Source organism: Brienomyrus brachyistius, chromosome 11 (genome assembly GCF_023856365.1).
Source record: "Brienomyrus brachyistius isolate T26 chromosome 11, BBRACH_0.4, whole genome shotgun sequence".
Lineage (NCBI taxonomy): Eukaryota > Metazoa > Chordata > Actinopteri > Osteoglossiformes > Mormyridae > Brienomyrus > Brienomyrus brachyistius.
The window spans coordinates 17959845-17980625 of NC_064543.1; the positions used below are offsets into that span (position 1 = coordinate 17959845).

At 43.2% G+C, this 20781-nt stretch overlaps 1 protein-coding gene across 5 annotated transcripts in view; it reads left to right on the top strand.

Moving 5' to 3' along the window:
• Positions 1–20781, top strand: part of cdh8 (cadherin 8) — a 76241-nt gene that overhangs the window by 26241 nt on the left and 29219 nt on the right. For all 5 annotated transcript variants that reach the window (XM_049030739.1, XM_049030738.1, XM_049030735.1 and 2 more), the window contains exon 3: positions 2912–3206. In XM_049030739.1, the coding sequence (XP_048886696.1) occupies positions 2912–3206 (295 nt within the window). The remainder of the gene's footprint in view (positions 1–2911; positions 3207–20781) is intronic.

The window sequence follows — 20781 nt, forward strand, 5'->3', positions numbered from 1 at the left end:
TTTACATGCCAGCCATTTAAAATCCATGTGTGGCGTGAACTTTGAGGGTGACAGGGAGACCTTTTTATTGATTTTTTTTAATGGATAACCGTTCTGTAAGTTCCCCCCAACAACCAGCAAACACGCACCGGGAGCTTAACACTGGCCTGTGGTTTTCGGGTTGAGGGGTGCTCATTAAGTCTATAATGACTCCCACAAAGTGCGGCTCAAGCACTGAATTATATATGCACTACAGAGAACACAATACCTTTCCTCTTCACCTGTGATTTAAAGCATTAGGGAATGTGGTATAAAACAGTAAAACAGTCCATTTCTCCCTTGCACAGTGAGATTCATGGACCATTGGTCTACAGTTTTAGGGAACTATGCAATCTGATTTAGGTCTTCTTGGGGTTTACGGCACTAGTAATGAACTAGTGCAGGGGGTAACTGACTTTTTTTATAGACCCTGTGTTCCCTGGTGGTAAATAATCTCTGGGAAGTAGAGCTGATTTCATTAACAGGTGGCCCCATGCTGTGTCGATTCCCGGCACGGTGCCTTCGCTAACATACGACGCAGGACGCCCTGCTTTCGCAAGCCACCATTTAACGCTATATTACCTTAGCGCAGACTATCGCAGTTGGTCCTTTCTGAAGGCCACCTCAATGTTCTTGGATAGTAGCGAAACTGAAGGAAGATCTACAACCCAAGCGTGAGACCTTAATTAAGACTCTACGACTAACTCTTAAGAAAACCTCAGTGGAGTCTTCACATAGAGGTCCATTTAATAAGGGCCCTGCTTATACCCTAAGCAACATTTCATTGTGCGGCTATTGTCTATCCATCCATCCTTTTTCCATAAGCACCTGGAGCGCAGAAGACCCTGGAGCAGAGCCTGGGGTCTACTGCAGGAAGCACTGCACTGGTGCAAGGTGACACCCTGGGCACCAATCAATCACAAGAGATAGTGCTATTGTACATTTGCATATAAGGATTTTTTCCAGCATTTAAAGTAGATTTTGCTTGATTTTTATATGGAAATTTAAAATTATGCAGTGCATTGTCTAAGCAATACTGCGACGAACATGTGTGTTTATTTTCCAGATCTGTTAGTTTATTTTCTAGTACTGTTTCCCCACCAAGCCCAGAGACAGTAGACTTTTCCAGCAAACCTTTTCTCCTCTCCTCTCTCCCTTACTGGCTTTCTTTTACACATAAAGATGACTGGATGACCCTGGAAAGGGGTGCATGACATGTTAGATATACAATTCATCTGCGTCTCCATAGTAGTTACACATAAAATGCCCTTTTTTTTTCAAAGCACTGGTGATCAATGTGAAATTATATACCAGACTCTATTTTCTCTATCCAAGGCCAAGCCTTTCCCTTTACATTGCACCACGTGAGGCTAAGATCGTGCAGAGAATTAAAGGTTAAGAACACACATACACACACATGCAAGCCAGCATCATTAATTTGGTCTCATTTAAGGGATTCCACAGAGTGAAGATGTTGTGAAATAGCGGAGGTAATGGGATAGATCTTTCATGTGGAATAATGGCATAATTAGGCAAACAAAAAGTGCAAGGTGTGACAATTTAACTTGAATGCGCTTTGTCAATGTCTCTGAACAGCACCTTTGAGACAACATATGCATAAAGCCTTGGACGCAGCCACCATAATGTGTTTTGAGGTTTGAATTCATGTGCGTCTGTGTTCTGGCATCAACAGCCCTCGGAAGAGAGTCCCGTAGGATCGCCTCTCCGCGATGGCAACTAAAATGGAATGAAAGGAAATTTCCTAGGGCTGTAAAAGTATATTTGAACGATGAATTATTTCCGGCCACATTGCAGACTTAGTTTTGCCCCCCCCCCCTCCCCCCCAGCCCAAGCTTTTCACCTTGCCAGTGTCGGATTTTTTAAGAGCCATTGCTCTCCATGTTTACCATCTCTGGCCTGGATAAATATTGCCAACGATCTCTTTCACTTTTTTAAAACATTCACATTTTCAGATCACACCAGTCGTAGGGTTTACAGATTTTTTTTTTATAGTTTCCCTGAATGTCGGAGGTGTCGAGTCAGTAGCTGGTGACAAACTCGGAGATCTCCTTCACTCCACTTAGTGTCTCTGCCATCCTTGTAGCTCGGTTAAGGATTCCTGTCAGACAGGGAGGACTGTGATAACAGGTGGCGATAATATAAATATATCGCCTCTGTGTTGTCTTGGTGGTGTTGTTATTTCTGCCTGACTCTCTTGTTAAGCATGCTACAGACATCCGTGCTGTGATTTGGCAAGACAAGTATCCCTCCTTTCATTTTTTTTCCCTTCCTGGGAAGCCAGTTGAAAGGAGAATTTAGAAGACTTGACCCACTTTTGTATGGCAACTCTCCATTCCGCATGTCCGGCTCTGCCGCCAGGCTGCTGAGAAGGGAAGTGGGCGTGGCTTGGACGCCGTCACGACTGGCGTGTGTTTTGGCCTGAGTCCAGTTACTACTCTGACCCCCATTTAAAGAATAAGAAGGAATCTACGTGCCAATAAGTATGCCAGAGTAAACATTAACCACAATCAGCGACAGATTAATCAGCGTAAAGCAGTGTAATTTGATATGAAGTCAATGCTGACGTTTTATCAAAACAGTAATCCCTGCGCTGTTTCTTTGTTATTTTTTTAGCATATTAACCATGGCATTTTGCATTTGTCGTACTTTTTTTCCTTATATATGTTATAAATATTATATTATCCTACAGACTCCTAGTTATATGTCTGCTTTGATGCCTTGTGAGTGGCTTTGTTTAGTTGTACGCTGTCTGATCTTGTTAAACGTTACAGGTTACTGACTGCATGGGGATGGTAGCAATTCTTATGTGAAAAAGGCAAGTAAAGAATCTTAAATCTTGAGGCGTAATCCCTTGGTCTGTCTGCCTTCTCAGTTGCACACAGATTTGGATATCGGCAACAAAAACCTCAAGTACGTTCTGTCAGGTGAGGGTGCCGGCACCATCTTCGCTATTAACGAGAAGACGGGGGACATCCACGCGATGAAGAGGCTGGACCGTGAGGAGAAGGCGGAGTATACACTGACGGCGCAGGTCATCGACCGGGACACCAACGTGCCCCTCGAACCTCCCTCTGAATTCATCATTAAGGTGCAGGACATCAATGACAACGCCCCCGAGTTCAATAACGGCCCCTACCAAGCCACTGTTCCCGAAATGTCCCAAGTGGGTAAGCAGACCTTTCCTTCATCTACATCTATTTCATTTAAATCAGGACCGGTGTGTATGCAGCTCTTTGGGATAACCTTTAGGTCGGCTGGTCAAGCCCAGGTGTGACGACTCTTCCACCCATCAGTCCTCTAATTAGTGATCTAATTAGGGAGCTGCAGTGAAAACCCAGATTCACAACGGCCCCCTTTTTGATAAGATTACCCACCCCGGATTTAGATGCATCGTCAAGCAGACAAAACTCAGACACATCATTGCCTACATGATGGCCACATGACTCAATTTTTCAGATTTCATTTGGGTACATTTCCATTATTAGCTATTAAAATTAAAATAGGTCCGAAAAGAGAGTTAGTGTTTTCTTGTTTTCAACACAACCAAATTTCTACCATATAATAATTCTTTTAAATGTCAAGTTTGAATTCCCAAATACAACGTTGCACATACATTGTATGTTTAGAAAAAATCCTCCTTTTTTTAGTGTGGAAAAGGAATAGAAACCTCAGAACATCGGCAAAGCAGATTATTCAGATTACCTGTTCTAGCCCTTAACAATTTATGGCAGAACATCCACAAGTATGACAGAAACCTAAACAGTTTTCCAAGATGGTCAATAAACCCAGGCACTGACAGCATTATCTCTGAGGTGTTACTTTACAGTGCAACTGCCTCTGTTGCTTTGTGAGACTGTATCTGTGTGTCTTCCCATATGGAGCAGTGTGTATGTCTCTTCTTTTTATGGGAAAATATATCATGTGCAAGTCAAGCCTTGACATTGGATAGGAAGTCATATTTAGAAATACTCACATAGTCCATTGGATGAGAGGGGTTTCAAATCTTTATCCTTTGGTGGTTATGAGGAAAAGCTACTTTTTTTTTTTTTTTTTCTTGCACTGCCGTGTGCTCAATTGAAATGCTTGCAGTACTTATCCAAGGGTTTTGACAGTGAAGTGAGGAAATTGCAGTCAGTGGGGTGAAAAACAAAGTGGTCGTTAAGGGCAGAGTGAGGTTGCCGGTGGGAATAGTGTTGTCTGTTTTCTTTCATCGAAGTCGGCCGGTTTTTGTGATCGCTATTTTCTTCTGTCAGCGCTGATTAATTAAACATCAGGCGATGTTCTCTTGTTTGTTTGAAAGACATCTTCCATGGCTTGTTTTGATCTTGTTAAGTATTTATGTGATGTCTGAGACAGTCATAAAATAAATCAGGAGCTCTCTGGAATAATAAACAAAAAAAAAAACAAACAAACAGACATGCTTTCATTATGACTTTTTTTTCTAGCTTCTGTCTCTTGTCCATAAATCATGGCGATATTTTGTTGGTGCTGAAATTATATTCAACTAGAGTGGCATCATAAAAATAGCTCAACTCTTTTTTTCCCAGGAAGCATTTATTATGGGATGGGCTTCTGGTAATAAAATATCCATCCATCCATCCATCCATCCATCCATCCATCCATTAATCCATCCATCCATCAGTCATCCAGTTTAGATATGCTTTCATTGGGCCCAAATTTTTGGCTGCACCCCAGCTTAAGTCTGTTTCAGGCAGCACAGGGTACATGGGTACACCCTGGGCAGGACGCTAGACGGTAGAATGATTAAGACATGTTTTGGGGATATGTTTTCATTCATGGAAATGACTGAGGATTTGTTGAGGACACCTATCCATCTTCTAACCGCTTCTCCAGGTCAGGGTCATTGGCTGGAGTGCTGGAGCTTCTCCTAGTAATAGTTGGAAGTGGTCATATGAAAATGAGGTCAATTATATATATGGTCACGCCATGTTGCTGAATATTAGATTACAGCATTTTGTCGTTTTTTTTCTTTTTTTTCAATCCCTTTTTTTGGTGTAATTTCCTTTACCTAGTATCTCATCCAATGGATGCTTCCCACGCCTGCTTATGCTGAACTGCAGCGAGTCTCTATTTATTTAAGTAGGTGGAGACCACAAACTTTGCCAAACACTTTCTGTCTCCATTCCTCCAGATTCTGCCTGTGAAAATCCCCCGGAAACCCCTATTATTAGCCTACAATGCGCAGAGCTGTGGCATTGTATTTAAAGCGTGAACCGGTAAACATATAAAGAATGTAAGATACCCTTGATGAGCCTTGCTTTCGACAAAGGAGATGGGATAAAAAGGTATAAGGGCTATAAGAGCAGGGGAAGGAGACCACCGGAAGTACAAGGTGTGAGGCATGCTGTTCATTTGGTGGAATTCCAGTTAGAGAGGTGTGTAAAAACGTAGTTGCACAATTTGGGTTTGGTTTTATCACTTCTTCTGCACTGAATATCTTTGGTCTGTTGCAGGAAATCAAACAGAAAGAATGTAAAGGTAAAAATGTTATGACACGGTTAGAATTGCATGCATCCACTTGGAGATTGGTGTTGCATTCCTGTGTATATCAGGTGGTGTTTGTTCAGTGGAACAGTTATCACCCCTAACACACTTCGGGATGGTTCCTGACCTCCTGGGGTGAGTAGCAGAATATCGCTTTAACGGGCGCTCCAGGAGAGAGATTAGTGGCTTGGGAAACTTCTCAAGCAGAAGCAGAGATTAATGTGCACTGGCCAGTGTTAGGTTTAGGGCCCCACAAATTGTAATTGCACACCTAACGTGACATCGTTATGGAAATGACCTCCAAATGTACAGTATTGACCAATCATTGCCGTTAAATAAACTTATTACTAATGGTACTCTCTTGGTCAAAAACAACAACAACAACAACAATAATAATAATAATAATAATAATAATAATAATAAAAATAATGGGGCATGCTACACATAAGATTATAAGACTATAATCTTCTGCCCTCTAGTGTATGGGAGGACTCAAAGAATCAACCTCTATATCATCGCTGTCGACAAAAATGACATATGTCCACTTTCTGACGATTGTGACGTTTTACTATAGATAGAACATGCCCATTTCTCCTCTGTTTACTGATACTGTTTGACATATTTACCAATAAAAAGATGATTTAAGAAGTCATATATTTAACTAGTATTTTGATGTTTTGATGTTGGATTACTTTATTTTGCTAATTCTGAAAACTTTAAAACATTCGTAGCTAACTAACATCATTGTCAGTGGCAATTATAAAGTATGATTAGTTTGTATCTTGTTGACACTGACATTTGCCTCACTGACAACGATCCATGTAAGTCCATTTAAAACATTGAACCATTCACTGATAGCTGTGTAAAGATAAGCTTTCTGTGTATGGTGCTAAGGGTGTCTCATTACATTCTTTTAGGCTTATTTTCTAAAGCGGTTTCTACGTGTCTTTCATTGGACAGCAACAACACAACAAACATCATTTATTTCCTTACCTGTTGACTTTCTTTTGGGTGTTACTCTGTGTTTTTGGTGTTTCATGTTCTGTATGTTAAATATTTCATGGGTCATTGCGTAAAACACTTAACAGAAATAAATAAATAAATAATTTCATCACATACAATTTATAAATGATAATCACGAGGTCACACTTTCACAGAAAAAGAAAGGTAAAAATCTTCTATTATCCAAATTAAAGCCCTTAAAATATAGTGTTCTATAATTAGTCTTGGAATGAGACCTTGACCTTCCATTATTAAAATGATTGAATTTTCTCTGTTTGTCATTAAAATTTTTACTATGGAAGACTTTCAGGCTATATATATTCATGAGATTATTCTGTATTTTCATTTGACCAAAATTAATTTAAATTTGTCACTTGCCGTCGCAGGTTCAAAGCACAAAGGGGAATTATGGATCATTTGCATGGATTGGACAAATCTCGTAGGATTACCGAGTCTTTTTTTTTTTTGCTAATGGGGTCTTTCACTCTAAGGCCACAACAAGCAGGAATTTCCCTGATCGGCTTCAGCTAACCATATGTGGGCAAGATAACCTACCCCGCTTTCTTGAAGCAATGAGGGGATTCTAAAATATTTGAAGGTCTGCTTAAAGTGAGGATTTGCTTAATTGGAATCAAGCCACCTGCCTTAACCTCAGCCTTGAAACAATTGCTAATGTAGAATAATAGGAAATAAATGCTGTTGTCCGCCATCTCAGATCAGGGGGATACAGGCATGTCTGATCGTCTCTTCTTCTATTCATCCAGTGTATGAAATGATGAAATGTCAGAAGGCGCATCAATTATCTGCCCCTCGAGTGCCCGCCTGCAAAGTAATGTGATTTAAAGCTCGTAAAGAATCCATAGCATTCGTTTAATTTGAGGAACGATACAAAATGAATGACTATAAATAAGCCTATCCATTTTCAATAAGCACTTATCCAATCAGCTTTCCAGCCATAGGGAGGATGTTCCGAGAAGTGTAATGGGCGAGGCCGGATTTGCCTCGCAGGACACACGCGATCGAGCACACACACACACCCAGAGAGATCTGTACTCATATCTTTGTGACAACCAGCCATTCATATCTATGGGCAAAACCCTAATGCGAGAATGACAACCATAACCCCTACCCAGCCCTAACCTTAACTATAAGTAACCAAAGAAAATGCAAGCCATTTGGCATGGTTCAGGGTAATCTAGATGCATACGAAGAATATTTCTGGCAGTTTTGGTGGGCAAGCTGGGCTTTTGTTTAGCCCTGTGCTAAGTAACAGCTGTCTGATTCATTTATTAATCTGCACTTATGTATCCGCTGGATTTGTTTATAAATCTCTATCTCAAAAACTAAAATGCGAAGACAGTCATAGCATTAATATTCAAGTTCCGAGGGCTTTTTATCCTCAAAACAACAGGATAATGTTTCAGAGTCAGTCTGTCCTTATTGTCATCTTCAGCTATGTGATGCATGGGTCATACATTGAGATGAAATTTCAATCTCGTTGGTCGTAGTGCAGGAAACAGTAATAAAGAAAATATAAATATGTAAGACATTTTTCATGCATAAGTGATTTTCCAGTTTACCAAAATGTATTTATATGGTTTTATTCAACAAAAACAAGACAGCTGTTTCAGCATTGGCATGCAGGAAGCGTGCTGGGGAATGAGTCTGCATCAGGTCCTGGGAGCTCATCGAGATGTTGGAATCCTGGTGCTTATTCTGCAGAGCCTGGGAATACAAGGTGATGGGTAGCCTGGCAGAGGTGAAGCCAATGAAGGTTATAATCACTAATGTCACCCAGATGCACCAAACACCTCCGTCACACAGAATCTCAAACGGGGATCTGTGGGGGTGGGGGGGCTGGCCAATTTGCACGAAAGATTGAACCTTTTTGAATTTTACAGACCCTCCCCACCCCCACCTCCCAGCAAATTTTACTGAGCGCCCACTTTCAATCACTGATGATCATGCAAAATTTACCTAGCAGGACCTCTCTAGTCCACACGTGTTATTTGTCATATATACCTGCCCCTCAAAATCTCAGCTCTCAGTCTCAGCTCACAGTCAGCAGTCTCATGCCAAAGCTGATGCCGTATTTACTATGACCCAGCTGAGGTCTGCTTTGCTGAAGACAAAACCAGAAACCTGAAACTCGACCCCCTTGGCCTTTCGGTCACAACTCTGGCTTAATAACCGGTGTGCTGCCTCTGGGACGCTGGTGGAGGAGCTGAGCTCTTAAAGCATGCCAGATGGTCATGTGTGGGTCACCGGCTGCTGGCCCTTTAAATGCCCTCGCTGGCATGTGATTGTGGAGCCACTGCTGCTGTCCAGGTGTGCATCTCCCCGTGCTGGTGCGGGGGGGGGGGGGGGGGGGCACCCAATCTGCCCCTCTGCCCCCTCTCTTCCATTGACTTTGGGGAGATTGGGAGCCCAGGGGGGCAGATGGGGCTTCCAGCAAGATATGTCTCACTTTAAATGACCATTTAGTCTGTTTGCCTTTTTTATTCTTGCTTTTTGTTCTCCATTCCTCCTATTTTGTGCATTTGTCTGTTGGAATGTACATTGATATCCATCCATCCATCCATCCATCCATTTTCCAAACCGCTTATCCTACTGGGTCGCGGGGGGTCCGGAGATTATCCCGGAGGCAATGGGCACGAGGCAGGGAACAACCCAGGATGGGGGGCCAGCCCATCGCAGGGCACACTCACACACCATTCACTCACACATGCACACCTATGGGCAATTTAGTAACTCCAATTAGCCTCAGCATGGTTTTGGACTGTGGGGGGAAACCGGAGTACCTGGAGGAAACCCCACGACGACATGGGGAGAACATGCAAAGTCCACACACATGTGACCCAGGCGGAGACGCGAACCCGGGTCCCAGAGGTGTGAGACAACAGTGCTAACCACTGCACCACCAGGCCGCCCCTTACAGTGCTAACCACTGCACCACCATGCCGCCCCTGTACATTGATATATTTATATATAAAAATAAACATGGACATGCATAAAAGAGCCAAACTGTATGTTGACTCGTTATTAATATGGCTGTTTATAGAGAGAATCATTCAGGCATGCAGATATGCTCAAACCCCAAATGTACCACTGCTCATAATAAACTTCTCCTGCACCGGTGGTAACATTTACTATTTTCGATGCTCCTTATCAAAGTAAATTAAGTTGAGAGTCTTCTTCTGGTACTGGAATGAACATGTTTGAAGCCCGTGTAGGAGGTTCGAGGCGACAAATTGGTACTTATCTCCGAGCTCTAAGAAAAGCATTTTTCCCAGCGTTTCCTGATGGCGGTGTTACTGTATGATTCATGCATCCTCACATGTTTCTGAAATACAGTTTTGGTTCCTTCTGTCTGAAAGTGATGGTGGTGCTTAGGTGTAATTTGCCTGGCTGTATGCAGCAGGGGCTTCTCCTTGTCATACTCCTAAATACCTTGTATTCCTGGGAGAAAAGGAGGTTAAAAAAATAAATTAAAAAAACAGGCTGCCAGGTAATAAAGCCATTCACTGCGTTCTGCTTAAGACTGTCGGCGCAGATGATTGGTAGAGTGCCCAACACAAAGCCTGCTTGTATTGCATTTGAAAAGTCACCCTTTCACTGGCATCCATGGAAAAAAGTGATAAAAGGGAAGCAAATTAATCACTTGAACTATCCCACCCCCCCATGTAGCTTTTACTCTAATGAACATAGTGCACACACACACACACACACACACATATATATATATGTGTGTGTGTGTACTAATGTTATATATACAGTATTTGCATACATTATATAATATCCATCCATCCATTTCCTACTGGCTCGCGGGGGGTCCGGAGCCTATCCCGGAATCAATGGGCACGAGGCAGGGAACAACCCAGGATGGGGGGCCAGCCCATCGCAGGGCACACTCACACACCAGTCACTCACACATGCACACCTACGGGCAATTTAGCAAGTCCAATTAGCCTCAGCATGTTTTTGGACTGTGGGGGGAAACCGGAGAATATAATATAATATAACTCAACTATATATATATATATATATATATATATATATATATATATGTATAATCTAAGACATATATAGTTTAGTTTCTATTAATGATGCAGGCAGCCGCAGAAACGGCTGGAAATGTAAGCTTGATCCTCTGTGATGGTGTGATTATTGCAGAGATCTGCATGTCTCTCACCCAGGCCCCATTCAAAAAGTCCCCCCCCCCCTCCTCCAGGGGGCGTACTTGCAAGGGAAGGTGGAAGAGAATTGGGAATAATTATCCGGAAATGCATGTCAGCACGGCAGCGATGCAGGCGTGTGGGACAGTACCTGTTATAGATGGAATGGGGGGGGGGGGGGGTGCAGCTGTAATGTGTGGCAGCTTGGGTATGTGACACTAGACGGGCTCCAGGCATACAGGGACTACAGCCTGTGTCACCCCCGGCCCCGAGAAGACAGCTACTTACATCTGATAGGATGTCGAGCCGCCCTCCTGCAGCTGCTCTGCAGTCGCAGGAAATCAATTATGTATCGGGGTATTGTGGATATTTAATGGGGTCCTTTTATCCTCTGTTCTTCCCCCAGATCTCGGTAAAACGATGCCCATGTGTATTCGTGGGAGTGTGCGTGAGTGTGTGGGCACACGTGTCGCGGCTCCCGCCACTGCTAATGGGGCCGGTTGTTGTGGAGGCTCACGCTGGAGCCTTGCATCCCCAGCACCCCCCTCCCACCCAGCCAAAATCCTTCCTCTTGAATTATTCATGGGAAGAGTTACACACTGTAGCTGTGTATTCCTATAGGCCTTTGGCAATCCCGGCCCAAATTAAAAGCTCTGATTGCTTTATATTTATTTATTTATCTGTTTGTCTGTCTGTCTGTTTATTTATTTCCCAGATATTTTTGAAGCGCTAGTTTAAACAGAGGTTTAATAAAGTATACATTATTGAGAGAAGGACGGGTACAGATGGTTAACATTTCGGTATCAACCGTCGTATTTTAAAATTTAAGATATCGCCATTGGTCCGATGTGTCGGTCTTGTTCGATATTGCTAGCTGATATTTAGACTTTATCAATAATTAACGTTAGTAGCACCAGAGCTAAATACATAACTACTAAATTACCAGAGATGATTATATTGGGCAAGCCATTTTGTGTAGTAGAGGAGAAGGGATTTTGTCGATTCATTTACCATTTAGAGCTTCACTACGGACTTCCAAGTTGCCATTATATCATTTACGTCTCACTGCTTGCATTACAGTATATGATGTGGCTGCTGCACACAGGATCAAGCGATGTGACTGACTAAAGGTTTGCGAAGCTCAGAGGTTAGACGGTTATTGGCACTGGTTATAAGTATTGGTAATAATGGACAGAAAAATATTGGTATTGGTCAAAATTTTTACATCAATAGTGCATCAATATAAAGATACTAAATGGATCCAACCTTTGGGTCTGGAAATACACTGAGCTTACCACTCCAGAAAGTCTCCGCGGTTGGAGGATTGCGTCGGGGTGAACATCGTTTGAAGGATTTTTTTTTTTGTGAGTGTCTGCATTGCAAGTGTGGACAGCTCTTACAGGAATAAATTGCTTAATGGTGACTGGTTAAACCTGACCTCGGAGCAGTCGTGGAGACCCTCTTCCAGGAGAACCTCACTTATTGCGGCCGTGGGGTTGAAGAGCTTTACTTTGTCTGATTTCATCTGCCTGCAGGCTTCTTGTGCCAGAAAGGCCTCTTTGTAAGAGGCTGAATATCTTTTCAAAGTGGCTATACTGTACACAGCTGTGGCCTGTTGCGTGGTCAAGCACATATGAAGGGTACAAGGGGTTTCCGTCTGTAATTGAATGAACGCACAGAAATTACAGAAGCCACCTTCTCTCCGGACATGTCCTACAGCATCCCAGCGAAGAACCAGAGCGAACGAGAGCAGCTGATCTGCCCTCACAGAAATGCAGAAGGAGGTTATATTGATCATGCAGGCAAGATGCGCGTGCGGACAAATGCGGCCCACGCTGGAAAAAAGGAAGGATAAAGGATTGCAAGGCAAGGTCATCTGAAAATGAAACAAGTACAGCTTCCGCATCTTATAATGCATCTTGTCTGTTAGGCTTCCCTCTGGTCCCATTAGCAGAGGCTTCGAGAGGACCGCGCTGTCAGTCTGCAGGTACGGTCACTACGGTGGCTTTCGCTGTCATGTTTGTATGCAGTATATATACAAAGCTGGTGTAAGATTTGTTGTTTTTGTGGTCGCACTTATGAGTCCCCCCCCCCCCCCCTTCCCGCAGATGTTTCAAAAATTAAATAAACAGCTAGCAAGCAGAGTCAGAAGATAGTGCCTACTGTAGATAGCTGGCTACTAGCTGTTTCCCCCTCTAAAGTCTGTAGTACATAGTCCTTTGAGCAGAGATCTGCCATCTCTCTGCCGTTTAACAGTTGCATCTCAACGTCGGAGTGTTTCATAAGTGTCACGCTGGGAGCGATATATCAGCTGTGGCCTCTTCAGCCCAGCGGCGGGATATAGATTCGCCCGACCTTTGGGTCTGGAAATACACATTGAGGTTACCACTCTGGAAAGTCTCCATCAGCAGTTGGAGGATAGGGTCAGGGTAACCATCGCTTAAAGGATTTTCTTTTGTGAGTCTTTGAATGTGGCTGCAATGCAGGTGTAGACAAATACAGGAAGAACTTGCTTAATGGTGACTGGTTAAGTCTGGAAACCCTCTTCCAGGAGAAACTCACTGAGTTATTGTGGCCGTGAGGTTGAAGAGCTTTACTGCCTTTAAAATAAATAAGAAAAAACTAATAATTTTATCTGGCTACTGATGTCTGGTCTCAGAATACTGCATGCAATATAAACATCAGTAACATACTGTATGGCGTGTCAATCCAGGACAATTGAAACGATATGGATGATCTTTTGGTAGTTTATGGTTGTCTTTCTCTTCTAAATCTAATAATAATTGATACTTTATTGATCCCCGTAGGGAAATTGTCTTTACGCCTCTCACAACTTCCTCTTTTTTCATAGAGGAAGTTGTCTGCGAAGGGCTGCCACCCGTACCACACAAATCTGTGCCTCATTCTGTGTGTGTGTGTGTGTGTGTGTGTGTGTGTGTCTCATTTTATGTTTGGTTATTAATGGTTAACGTTAGGCCTGGGTAGGGGTTAAGGTCTTCATGTTGGGAATAGACTTTTCCCCACAGAAATGAGTGGAGAGTCCCCACAGAGATATAAATACAAACCTTTGTGTGTGTGTGTGTGTGTGTTTATTTTTTTGTTTGGTTATTAAAGGTTAACGTTAGGCCTGGGTAGGGGTTAAGGTCTTCATGTTGGGAATAGAGTTTTCCCCACAGGAATGAGTGGAGAGTCCCCACAGAGATATAATTACAAATCTTTGTGTATGTGTGTGTGTGTTCGTTCTGCATGCCGAATGGCACAAGGCCTCCATGAGCCAGACAGATGCTTTCGTCTGTGTAGCTACAGAGTGTTTGCCCTTTCATTTTGCCACTCTGAGGTGCAAAAATGAAATGGTTAATCCCTCAAATGCCGACAGAAGGCTCTTCCCTTATTTGTTTGCCTGGATCTCTTTTCTGAAGATCCGGACAACGCTTACGTTTTTATACCTGCGCCCATTAATGCAGCAAACCGCCTACAAAAGCAATTCAGATTAAGTACTCCGGTCATGAGTATAGAAAAACGTGTCTCCTGGGCTTTGCTGGTGTAATTCCTCAATATATGCGATGATGCCTCACATTCTCCGGTCTTTATGAGCAGAAACGTCCCCATTATCTTTAGTTGTGTGGAACACACCTCCCCCTCCCCCCCCCCCACCCACCAAGGTGTGCCCTCATTGGCTGGCTTTCCTGACTCAATAAATGTTGGCTCGAGGTTCTGAAAAACACCCTGCGGGGCATGCTGTCCCCAGGTCCGGAGAACGATGCGTCAACGCTGCATTTTATTGGGCCATATATTCTAGGATAGCTTTTCCGGGTGTAATTAGCTTTTATGGTTTCTGTCATATACCGATTCAGCCATTTTTTCTCACCTTGGTTTCACACCGGTATCAGGGGCCATTTTAACATATTGTATATGCTGGATATAATATACTAATGATGATCCCCATCTTTCATCCCTTCTCTTTTTATGCTTGGAGACTGAGATTTATATGCACGGATTATGGGATGTTCTTGTGGTAGTTTTCTATGATTCTCGGGCAGCCTGTGTTGTTGTTTCAAGTTGGATGGGGTCCAACGAAAAACTCTAAAATTATTGTGATTTGTTGCCATTAAGTGTCGACTTCTGGCAGCTACATAGATGGCAATTCTGCGGGATATTCCATCTTTTATCTGGGTCTTTGTGGTTCTCAATGGTACGTTTTCACATTGTCAGAAATTGGACAGGGATAAAAATTAATTTTGAAAATGATAGAGTGCTGTTTTGGATGGAGGTGTACACTAAACCAATAGATAGATACCTATGCACTATGTAGCAACAGTACTCGGACAATTGCTTCATTTTCAATTGCTTTTGTTTTGTTTTTTTCAGAGCAATACTTCATAGCTTGTGTTTAGTATAGCTTTGACCCATAGCCACTGTCGTGGTAATTACGTCAGCTCTTATCATGACCCTGACAGAAAGCCAGCCGCTCAAGCTAGAGCACAAGAATACACCATGCCTTCTATCCCTAAAAAGCCTATGGGAGTTTATTCTGGAATTCCAGAAACAGGAATTACTACCGGCCTTGAAGAGGCCCTTAGACGGGGTGCCTATGTCCCACTTCTCCCGGGGAGCTAATTAAAACGCATTACCGGCACAACAACCGACAAAATGGCGGTTATCTCAGGCTGCCATCAGTAGTTTACAAAGGACACTTTTAATTGTTTGCATTGTGAAGGCAGCTTGTCAGAACCCACACTTCACTGGCTCTCCTTCATGTACCGCTCCATCATCTGTCATCCCTCCCTGCACGCCTCCAACTTCCCGCTCATTTACTTAAGGGCTGCCTCTCTCCCTTATGAGAAGCTATTAATTGATAAACTGACACTGACAGTGTTTTTGTTTCCTTGTTATTGAGGGAGGGATCTGGAGGTGGTGGTGCTTAAACTTAAAATTCCTTTCCGAACACCCACCCGTTTGCGTTGCAAGACACAGGCAACTATTTTGCCTGGAGATTATTTTCATTTCCTTAGCCCACATATCCTACGTAGCTTAGATCCGACGGCATTTTTATTTACCGCGTAAATAGGCCAGATCTGATTGCTGATGGTGAATGTTAACCACTCATCATCTTTTGTGTCCCTTCAGCTGCATTTCACAGCATAAATGCTGGCTTTTACGTACATTTTAGCTCTATTATCAGGAACGATCAGTAGGAAGAGATTCTGCGTCACCATCTTAATGTAGACGTGTGTGAAGGCTGTCACGCTACATGTCAGTTGATAAACCACGCCACGAGAGCATCCTTCTCCGTCGTCGGCCACACGCTAAATCACATTAGCCCGGGTGCCTGAGTGTAAATTGCTGCTCTCTGGATGAAGGATGAAAAAGTTCGCTCGTTAATATCCCTCCATCATGTTGCGGTTTTTGTAGCTAAACCTGCAGCTTGTCCCCGTATCCATAAATATGGCCTAGGAGGGACTTCTTTGACAATATTGTGGCGTATGAGGACACCGTAGGTGCACTTTGACAGCTTTAAAGTACACACTTCATCAGGGCTGCCATCTCCTCTCCCCCCTCTTTTCCCGACAAATGTTCCAGTAATTCAGGTGTGAATATGTTCGTCTTTGTATAAGAATAGACAACACTTGGCTGAAAGGATTTCAAAGCCATTGGTTTACCTCTGTTGTTGAACTCACTATTTCACAAACGTGCACGCACACATATGCATTGCAGGCACTGACTAGTTTGAGGACTTTATATTAACTCAAATCTTAATCAAATATGTTGGCGAGTTCCTTTGGGTGGCACAGTAGTGCAGTGCTTAGCGCTGCTGCCTCATAAGCCCAGAGTTGGGAATTGAGTCCCTGCTCTGTTCTGTGCGTGACCTAACCATGCAGATTGGTTAATTGCCAAAAATCTATGTGCCTTGTGATGGTCTGGCATCCTGTGCAGGTTGTATTGCAGCCCTGTGCTGCCTGGCATAGACTTCAGCCAACAATCCCCCCCCCACCACCACCACCACCACCTCAAATATCCTTACCTGGATGGAAGGATGCTCTTCATTAAAAATTTCCAGTTGATTATTAGTTTGCCTCACTGATTATCATCTTATCTTATTAGTAATAGTTAATTATAGCACAAAAAAGCACAAAAACACAGGATACCTGTTAATATGTTTTTTGCAGTGTTTAACACGCACTGAAATCAACTGAATAACTGCAACAAGGATGGATGAATGTGTAAGAAATTAAACATCCTTCCGTTTGCATTCTTCACTATTTTAGAATAGAGTATGAATCACATTGCAGACTTACTTGAAGAAGAAGGATCACATGTTCAGTGTTTCCCTGGTTTGTATCATTATATATACATATATCTTCTTTTACTCAGTTCTTAAATCCTGAGCATGGGAATGTTTCGTATTTATAATCGGGTAAGTAAGAGGTTCCGCTTGGCGCCGTCACGCCAGCAGTAATAATGACCGTAATCCCGATCTCATTACGGCCAGTGCATCAGGCAGGCTGGGGTCGCAAGATAAGTGCTCACTCGAACGGCATTGGCCTTTGTGCCGGGTGCCCTTTGAGGAAATACTGCGATCTACAGGACGCGGCAAGACAGCAGTGCCACTGTCGTCGCAATTAGCCAGTGGCAGTTTTCTATGGTCATTATTATTTATATCATTTACGTGATTGACGATTATCGATCGGCACTTTCCCGCCAAAGAGAACATTCCAGACATGTGTTGTCCTTCAGCTTAATGATTTTAAAGATAAAGGAACGCCTCTTAATACTTGCAGAAATAAAATGGTACCCCACTCTGCTGTTTAAAGGGATTCATCTCAGGATGTGCATTAAGTAAACACCTTAGCTTCAAACCACTCTGAAGCCCCAGATGGGATTTGCAAACTACTTCACTACAGTTCCTTCCTCGCCGTGGTATAATTGCCGGACAATCCTGACTTGCGTCATCCTGCTGCTGTCGCATAGCTGCAACATTATTGGGATGTTGCGTGTCTGTTTGCTGCAAAGATGATCCGGAGCTCTATAGGGTGGCGGTCTGCTCGTCCACGCTTGGGCGCCCGCATGCATAAACATGAGGCTTGTGCACTGCCCCTGACAGGCGAGCCCCCATAGAGGGGGCCCCGGCTGAGGTCCCGCTGGTACTCCGCTGGGTCCGTCAACTGCACGGTAAACAAGACCGAGCCAGGTAGGATCTCTGAGGCAAAAAGCGCAAGACGAAGGCTTGTCGCGACTGGCGAGGTGTCATCCCTGCAGTCGTTGCACGCGTCTTCTTGAAGTTCTGTATCGATTTCTCCCCCCATAGTCCAGCTTTTTTCCTCTTCGCTCCATCCGGTGGCTCATTGTGAAAGCAAAGAAATACTTGATGATACTAAACGAATCTTACAAACAAACAGGCAAACAAAAGTGTGAGACAAGACTGGGATACCTTGAGAATATCCATGCAGATGCAAGGGGATCATGCAAACTCCACCCATAACCCTGGAAGTGTGAGTCCATGGCTCACTACCTGCATTGTATATGTGCATCTGCCTAATCATGCTTAGGATACTCTCTGCTGGCATTCTCTTTGACAGCCACGGGATTAGGGCATAATGACTGAAAAGCACCTCATCTGGGATTGTAACTGTAATTATGAGGTGCAGGTAACCATTTCACACACAGGAGATTATAATGTGAGAGTGGATTTCCCTGGCTGCAGACTGCTATCATACAAATAAGAAGATGGGGAGATCGTTGACAGCTCGGTTGCTGTCGAACGTTTTAAACAGATCGGGCGACACTGTCGAAGGACTGAGGTGGCCCCGAGGGAACAAATCTTATAAGGCAGAAGGATAAACTAGATTTATTCACCTAACTCAAGATTCTCAAAAACAACCACTTACACATTGTATGCGTGGGGATAAATGTCAGTGAGGTGACTGAGCACATCAGTCGATTCACCTCAGAGATGTCTTACTATGGCACCCCTGAGGTGGACCTAGTCTGTTTAGTGGACCAGAATCTACTTTGGCTGTTGTTCCTAAACCGGTTTTCCCCACTCTAATCTCCAGAACTTTATACCCGCTACACTACTGTCACTGCACCTGCGGTACGAAACATGAAATGCAGCCAGACACAATATTCTGCCAATCGAGTTTTTTCCAAACCATCAAGGCACAGAAGAGCCCATAGTCCCCTCAGCTGAGAGTCCAGGGAACCTCTGTACAATATTGAAGAAGGACAAGCTAATCTGTTCTGATTTGAAACAGTGCCACATGAAGGAGTGTCTGCAATCCCTCATTTTTTAAGGAATTTCACCTCAGAGTGAGGAGAGAGTAAGGAGGATTTAGGTTGGGGGTGAGCTATTTCATGGTTCACTGCTTGCAGGTTCTTTTTTCTATTCTTTTGTTTAGTACTTCTTATTTCACTCCTTATATGCACCACAATAACAGTACCCTTCGTTTTGTTCCAGGTACGCTATTTTACGTTTGGAAACAATTCCATTTCATGTCATGTATTGTTGTCGATTTTCGAGACTCACAGACCATGTGAAATATTTTCTGGTTATTCATCTTGTAGTCCATCAGTTGGAAAAAACACAGACAATCTCTATTGTTATTATTATTAGTAGTCGTAGTGAGTTAACTGCATTTGTTGTACAGTAAGCACGGATGCTTGTGCATATAGTTCTGGAATATTCCGTCCCCTTAGCCCCTTCCTTCTCTCCCCACCTCGTCCTCTGTGCTGTGTTTTCTCCAAGTGCAATTCTGCAGACCTGATTTCCATTTTCTGCCTTTAATTTTCTCCTCTCGCCACCGCACATTGTTTCACACTCTGCTGACTCCAGTCCTGTATGTTTAAATACCAGGCTGCACGCAGGTTAGGTTTTAGTGCCAAAGTCTCCTGCTTTGTCAAATGGTTTGCTAAACTGTAATGGGTCCTCAGCGATGGAGTTTTAATGTAGAAAATGAATAATTGAATCTATTGGCATGAGAGTTCTTGTTTAGTTGTTGAGTTTGGGAATTTGGCTGTATTCTACCTGGGGGAAAAAAGTCAATCTAAGTCACGTGACTAAAAGCACACTGATTAATGCTCAGCAGTACTATGTTGTCTAAGAATCAGTATGATGAACGGGCACGTCATCTAGGGTGTAGCCTTTCCTTATGCCTTATGGTACCTCCAACCTAACCAGAATAAGTGAAAAGAAGGTAGATGATCTATTTTTATATTGGCTGTTTACATTCTTACTCATTTTTATGATGCACGATGGACCAATTAAACTACTTTCTCAAAAGCATGGTGCTACTTGATCTCCTGAAACCATTCAGTGAAAAACCTCTGCGAGATTATGTAATTGTCCTGTTTTAGACCTATCAAAGAGACAGACAATGAACAAACATCGATTTCAGTGTATAGAAGCTTTGCCGATAGATTTTGTGCGTTTAGCAAGTGTTGTAGGTAATGGGAAAAAGCAGGGCGTGCTAGGTCCTCCTGGAATCACATCGAACGCTTTGTCCAATAAGATGAGCTGATTTTCCACCTCAAAGTGTAGCCCTATCTGTGGCAAGCTTCTATTTTCAGGACTAATGTCCACTGTGCTTCTGTGTATTGGTGTCTATTAGTTATTTTATGGATACAGCATATTTTTTTTTTTGCTAAAGAACCGAGCCACTTCATCCCCGCTTTTACTGTCCTGTCGAAGAGAATGTTATGGATGTCAGAGAATGAAAAACAACCACGGTGCAGCCAATTTTACATACAAGCATGTGTTGGCACACGCAGAGCGCACACTCTGCCTGTATGTGGAGCAGATCTGACATCAGATAACAAGCCGGAAGTTGCAAGTCAGAGGTGAATCCCAGCATGATTTAACACTCTGCTTGTCTGCACAGTAAATATGAAGGAATTACTCACAAAAACACATCTCCCTGAAGGGGACTCTTGATGCCATCTCAGTCATAAATAATTGCTCCACTGGTCTACACTAGGTCCACGGGTCAGGATGCGACTGTACTCTGAATGTTGTGGCGGATGGTGTAGCAGAGTTTACACTTGCTACACGTGGGACAGGAGTGAT